Source organism: Eriocheir sinensis, chromosome 45, assembly GCF_024679095.1.
Source record: "Eriocheir sinensis breed Jianghai 21 chromosome 45, ASM2467909v1, whole genome shotgun sequence".
Taxonomy (NCBI): Eukaryota; Metazoa; Arthropoda; class Malacostraca; order Decapoda; family Varunidae; genus Eriocheir; species Eriocheir sinensis.
The window spans coordinates 7,176,125-7,183,162 of record NC_066553.1 but is presented as its reverse complement, the minus strand read 5'-3'; the positions used below and the strand labels follow the sequence as shown (position 1 = coordinate 7,183,162).

The following is a 7,038-nucleotide window of genomic DNA, read 5'->3' as shown; positions in this document are numbered from 1 at the left end:
CCATTCCGAGTTCTAGTGAAAACATAAGGCAATTCATTATCAGGTTTTGTTCAAAACGAGACATTTAGTGGAGGAGTGTGGCAATAAGATCCTTAGCACACATTCGAAAAAAAGAAAAAGTTAGTATTCAGGTCAACAATAAATGAAAAAAAATTACATGCCGATGAATAAAAAAAGTATCCTGAACATTCCTATTTATATAGTGTTACGGAGCATTCGTTGGCCGACTCAACGATAAATGATAAACGAAAATGAGAGCTCTGCCAACATGAGCTTACTTCTAATCGTCAAGTAAGTTAATTTGTATAGTATATTTTTCTTCTTGCATTGAGAAACTAAACATTTTATGAATCGTAATAATATTTTCAGTTTATAATATTCACATACATATCAAATGCTCCTGCACTTTAGTCGTGAATCGAATTCTGTCTGCACTGGCTAACATTATATAATTCTGCTGAAATTTCAGCAAGTCATTCAGTATCTTTCTTTTCTTCGAACCACGGCAACAAATAGAAAGATCACGGAGCTAAAAAAAAAAAAAAAAAAATACAGATTTTGTTTATTCTTCACTGATGTAAAAAAAAAATATATATATAAAAGTTCAGTTTCACATCCCACTCTAATAAAGAAAAGTCATGTCATGCAATGTTAAGGTCGACCAATCATTCAAGTTTTTCAGGTTCTGTTGTAAAAGTCTGTGCTCGATTCAGGGCACTGGCACCCTTGCCGCGGAGAGTATATATATGCTCACGTCACTCCTTGGCTGCCACTAGAACTTGAAGCTCTCCTGTAACGATGCAGCTCGTAAGCAGACCCACCCGTTTGGATTTTATTGCAATGGAGGACTTACCCAATGTCACTCTCCTCTCTCGTTCCAAATGCAATTATTATATGGTTTTATTTACACTAACGAAAAATTAAAGCTTTAATTATTGAGTTTATTATTGTCATTTTTTAAAAAAAAAGTCATTTTCTTACTATGCAAATAAACATATGCATGTAAAGATTTCACACTATTACTTTCCAGTTCAGTGTCATCACCTCCTCCCTCCCGCAGATATCCGTGGCATTGCTGGTGGTAGTGGGCGCTGCGGCCGCCCTGGCTGCCCCTGGCCGGCCCTTCTACGGCCACGGCTACGGCTACGGCTACAACCACGTCTATCCCCAATACGGCTCAATCAACACCTACAATCCTACCATCATCCACGTGTCCCGCCAACACGTTTCGCGCCCTGTCGGCATTGGCGGCATTGGCGGTTTGGGCGGCGGCATCGGCAGCGGTTTGGGCGGCGGCATCGGCAGCGGTTTCGGGGGCGGCGTCGGCAGCGGTTTCGGGGGCGGCATCGGCAGCGGCTTCGGGGGCGGCATCGGCAGCGGTTTCGGGGGCGGCTTCGGCAGCGGTTTGGGCGGCGGCATCGGCAGTGGTTTCGGGGGCGGCTTCGGCAGCGGTTTGGGCGGCGGCATCGGCGGCGGTTTCGGGGGCGGCATCGGCGGCGGTTTTGGCGGCGGCCATGGTGGCCACGGCTACGGAAGTGCATACGGCAAGAGATACGGATACTATTAATTGTCTTTTGTAAGGTATACCTGGAAGGGAAACACGAGGAACCTACTATTTCTGAAGCTATACAACACTTTTCTACAGTGTATTTATTTCCAACAGCCGTATTCATATTTTCTTTCGCCACTATCTTCGGCAACAAAAAGTCAGTTACCATTTCCCTTGCAAGCGTTTACTAATAAAATATATTTTTATTAATGTGACTGGTATCATTGACTGACCAAACTTACTTAGCTCGGGTAACTAAAGACACAATCACTTTTTTTTGTTAATGTTGTTAGGATTGGCCACTTTTTTTTTACAACGAGGAAAAGTGTCTTGGGTTCACATACTGTAGCCACAATGAGCCTGTTCAAGGTGAGATACTTCTACGGAAATTTAAGGGCTGAATCTTAAGGAGTGAAGGTCCACAGCAAACTGGATCAGAAAACATAGATGACCATCACGATAAGAGCAAAGGTAGACTCTATATAGTATTGTGACAGCTTTTGTAAGGTCCTCACTCCGAGCTGTCCCTTGTTTCTCTAGAACACTAGGGAGCCAATCCCTTGGTCAGCAGCAGCTACTAGTATACAGCACTTATCGAAGTTGAAAATTGCAGTGATCACAATATTTACTCCTACGCTGAACTAGAAATTATATGTGATTTTTAAATATGACGGCATGGGTAATAATGATCCATTTGCTTGGGGAAAGAAGTGGTGAAGGCGGTGACCTGTGTTCAAATGAAGGCAGTCAAAAAGGTAAGGGAAGAGGCCAAGATCATTCCCATGCGATAGGTTTCGGCTAGAGACAAAGTGAGTACTCGGTAACAGGTTGACCAAAGACGAAAGTTCATTTGTGTCATAATAAAATTATCCTGGACTGTCGAATTCAATAACAATAAACAAAAAAATAAGTTCGGTATTTAAGTGGATATTCAAGAAAAAGGATGAAATTTGAATCCTTTTATAAAGATGATAAGTTTCAGTATTTCAGATTTTTTTTTCCTGCTCAGTCGGGCACTACCCCTCCTCTTAGCATCAGCCAGCCAGCCCCCTCCCAACATCAAGAGTGGGCGACAGAGTGGCTACCCGTGGAAGTAGTAGTGGAGCATATTGGTAGCTGATTGTTTTCTACCCACGATGAGAGGCCAAGGTTCACATATTTTCTGCTCCGCAATTTGCATGAGTCAGGCACTGAACGCAAGGTTGCACTATTAAAATTAACCTGATAGCAGCGGGGATCATGTTTCTTAAGGGCCCCTCTCAGCGAGAAAAATGAGCTGGTACACGGTAAAGCCACAAATTTCGTCCGTCGCTGCTACCGGGTTAACATACGTCAGCCAAGGCCAAGACAGACTACCATCGTACCAAAGACAGTCAAAAGCAATTGTCTTTGAACTAATAAGATAATTTTCAGTCTGATCTTCCTTTGCAACCATCCTAAAGGAGGGTTGACTCATGAAACCTCGACGACTTCCTTCATTCACATGCTAATTTACACAGACCCTAATCAGGCGACCACCTCCCCTCCGTCTGAACGTATCCAATATATCTCAATCCCGAGCTTGAGTGCTATCTCGTTAATGTTTGTCGAATTCATTACTCATAAATTACATAATTAAGTATATTGTGTCTACTGTCTACCTCAGGACAAACTAAGTAAATGATATGCCGTTCTCGCTTTATTCCTTCTTTATGTTACTTTATCAAACACGATTTGTAACACTGCCGCTACAAAGATTACCAAGCCGATGCAATCAAGTGATAAATAAGAACATTAATGTAAATATTAACAATAATAATAAAATTAAAGAAAAGAATAAATTAATAATGATTAAAATAGTAATAATAATAATAATAATAATAATAATAATAATAATAATAATAATAATAATAATAATAATAATAATAATAATAATAATAATAATAATTATAATAATAATAATAATAACACACACTACACACTACTACTACTACACACACACACACACACACACTACTACTACTAATAATAATAATAATAATAATAATAATAATAATAATAAATAATCATACACATAATGATAATAATAATGATAATAATTGTATTATTATTACACACATTACTATTATTTATTACACATTATTATTATTATTATTTCCATTATTACTATTATAATTACAACAACAGCAAAATTAATAAAAACAAAACAATGATGCTAATAATAATAATAATAATAATAATAATAATAATAATAATAATAATAATAATAATAATAATAATAATAATAATAATAATAATAATAATAACAATAATAATAATAATAATAATAATAATAATAATAATAATAATAATAATAATAATAATAATAATAATAATAATGATTATCATTATTCTTGTCATTATTATAATAATTACTTTAATTATTTTCAGAGTAAAGACACTACTACTACTACTACTACTATTACAAATACTAGTACTACTACTACTACTACTACTACTACTACTACTACTACTACTACTACTACTACTACTACTACTACTACTACTACTACTACTACTACTACTACTACTACTACTACAAATGCTAGTACTACTACTACTACTTCTACTACTACTACTACTACTACTACTACAAATACTAGTACTACTACTACTACTACTACTACTACTACTACTACTACTACTATTACTACTACTACAAATACTGCTACTACTACTACTTCTACTACTACTACTACTATACTATTAAAATTACAGCAACAAAATCAAAATTAATAATAAAAATAATAATAATAATAATAATAATAATAATAATAATAATAATAATAATAATAATAATAATAATAATGATAATGATAATAATAATAATAATAATAATAATAATAATAATAATAATAATAATAATAATAATAATAATAATAATAATAATAATAAAATACTACTACTACTACTACTACTACTACTACTACTACTACTACTACTACTACTACTACTACTATTACTACTACTGATGATGATGATGATGATGATGATGATGATGATGACGACGACGACGACGACAACGACGACGACGACAATAATAATAATAATAATAATAATAATAATAATAATAATAATAATAATAATAATAATAATAATAATAATAATAATAATAATAATAATACAAATGATAATAACAATAATAATAATAATAATAATAATAATAATAATAATAATAATAATAATAATAATAATAATAATAATAATAATAATAATAATAATAATAATAATAATAATTCAAATTATTATTAATAATAATATTATTATTATTACTATTATTAGTATTAGTATTATGATTTTTATTATTATGCATCAGGTAACGTATGCATTTGTTAACAATATTTCTCTTCACTTGCACTTTTTTCTTAAAGGGGTTCGCACACATTCCCAGTCACGGTTCCGATCTTCCCCGATCATTCCCGGTTTGCCACTCGGTGGCTGACCAGCGGTAAGATCGGGGATGGTCGCCGGCAAGCCGCCAATGCACCATATGATAAAAAACACGCGGAGGGGTGCTTATTACACACATCCTACCCAGCAGGTGTGGCGACGACCGTGTTTGATCGCCGACGTGCCGCTGGCATTACGCAGGTCTGCCGCCTATATGCCCGCGGTAAACCGGCGGCCTACCGCACACTGACCTGCTGCAGTCGCCGGTCAGAGAAATCGAAAATCGTACTTGGTCGCCGGTTTACAGGCGGTAAGCCTGCCTGCGGTACACAGACGGAAAACCGCAGGTGTGCCGCAGGCCCCGGGAATATTGCCGATCTTGCCGGCGGTCAGGTCACGATTGGCGGACCGGGGTTGATCGGGACCGCGTCCAGGAATGTGTGCGGGCCCCCCAAACTATAACACTCAATATTATGCAACCACAGAACAATAAATGATGCAACACAAACTAGTTGTTGTTACTAAGCATTGTAACAGTCACGTCGAGGTGAGGCAGCACTAACAATTACACAACACATACCCCCTCCCCGAGACACACACACACACACACACACACACACACACACACACACACGCGCGCGCGCGCGCGTGCCCCACCTCCCTGCCCCTGCCACGCCAGGTCAATGCCTCGTGCTGCTGCTGCAAAGATCAATTATTTTTCTTGGGGATTGCAATACTGCATAAGTTCCCAACGGTGCTTTTAGTATACCTTTTTTTCTCCGCGTCTCGTTTGGCCAGTTATGCTGCAGCGGGGTGGGTTTTTTGATGACTAAGGAAATCAGGTCTGTGACACCATTCTCAACCTGACGGTATATAAGCCCCCGACACTTGCCCTCCTGCAGGAGAAGGAGATCCGTTCCACTCTCAAAATGAAACTAGTAAGCAAATTCACTCCATCCGTATTGATATTCCTTGGGTTATTAACATGATGTTGACCTGACCGGAATTTAAATGTTTATTTTTTTTTATTTTGTTTATAATTTACTGAGGAGTGCAAATGCTAAAAAAAAAACATGTTGGTACTTAAGAGTTCTCCCAAGATTAAGAGGTCATGAGTAGAATTGTGAAGCGCTGATTTTATATTGATTTGTCAGTAACTGGAGTTAGCATCATCAATTTTTTCGCCGACAAAGGCGTAAGTTTTATATTGTACTTTAGCACCAACAACAGGATCCTTCCAGTAGCTTTTTTTTTATATTCAAGATGAAAAGCATGACAAACTCACGGACAAAAGAGTAATGAGATCACAAGCTCCAAATTTTGTCAGTATGTGTAAAACTATTCTCATCATTAATATTTGTCGAAAAATTTCCTCGTCTTAACATAAATAATTTTTCCTTACATTATTATTTTCCTTCCCTAAGATCTCCCTCGTGTTTGTGCTTGTGGTGGCTGTGGCAGCAGTCTTGGGCAGCCCCGTCCCTGGCATCCCCCACGGACATGCTGGTTTCGGTCATCACCAAGTCAGCAGCTTTGTCGGTCTTAGCCAACTTCCCGTCTTCGTGTCGCCCCGCCAAGTGAGCCGCGCCGAACTCTCTTACGCCAACGTGTCTCCGATCCGCGTCGTGCGTCCTCTGGGATTCGTGAAGACTTCCAAGAGACCGCACTACTAATACTCTACGAGGAGCGCCACGAGCCAGTTGGATGACCCGCAGCAGCGCTAACAATACTGCTCAGATGCTTCCTCTATACGAGTATGACCTGGTTACGAAATGTTCTTTGTACTGAATAAACTGCGATATTTTTCGTCAGCGTTTGCTTAACAAATACAATGGTTTGGGGTTTATCCTCTAAGCAAATATGTAATAAAAGGCAGGACAGTTTTCTCACCTATGTAGGATTATTTGGCCCATGAATTCCCTATGATATTTTCAAACATAAAGGAATCATATATTTCAATTTCGGTATAACAATCAAAACAAGATGTAGCTGATATGATATAAACTGATATCTAAAATAATAATGATAGTTATAATGGTAATAATAATGATAATAATAATAATAATAATAATAATAATAAT

The 7,038-nt window shown here is 37.4% G+C and overlaps 1 protein-coding gene and 1 long non-coding RNA gene across 2 annotated transcripts; both read left to right on the top strand.

Moving 5' to 3' along the window:
* Positions 1–703: 703 nt before the first annotated feature.
* On the top strand, positions 704–1,759 carry LOC126980812 (uncharacterized). Its single transcript, XM_050831091.1, has 2 exons — positions 704–807; positions 1,061–1,759. Exons 1-2 carry the CDS (start codon positions 799–801, stop codon positions 1,565–1,567), a joined length of 516 nt encoding a protein of 171 aa, XP_050687048.1. The 5' UTR covers positions 704–798; the 3' UTR covers positions 1,568–1,759.
* Positions 1,760–5,858: 4,099 nt separating this feature from the next.
* LOC126980811 (uncharacterized) lies at positions 5,859–6,763 on the top strand. Its single transcript, XR_007733606.1, has 2 exons — positions 5,859–5,895; positions 6,382–6,763. It is a non-coding gene; the product is annotated as an uncharacterized LOC126980811 (long non-coding RNA).
* Positions 6,764–7,038: the final 275 nt, after the last annotated feature.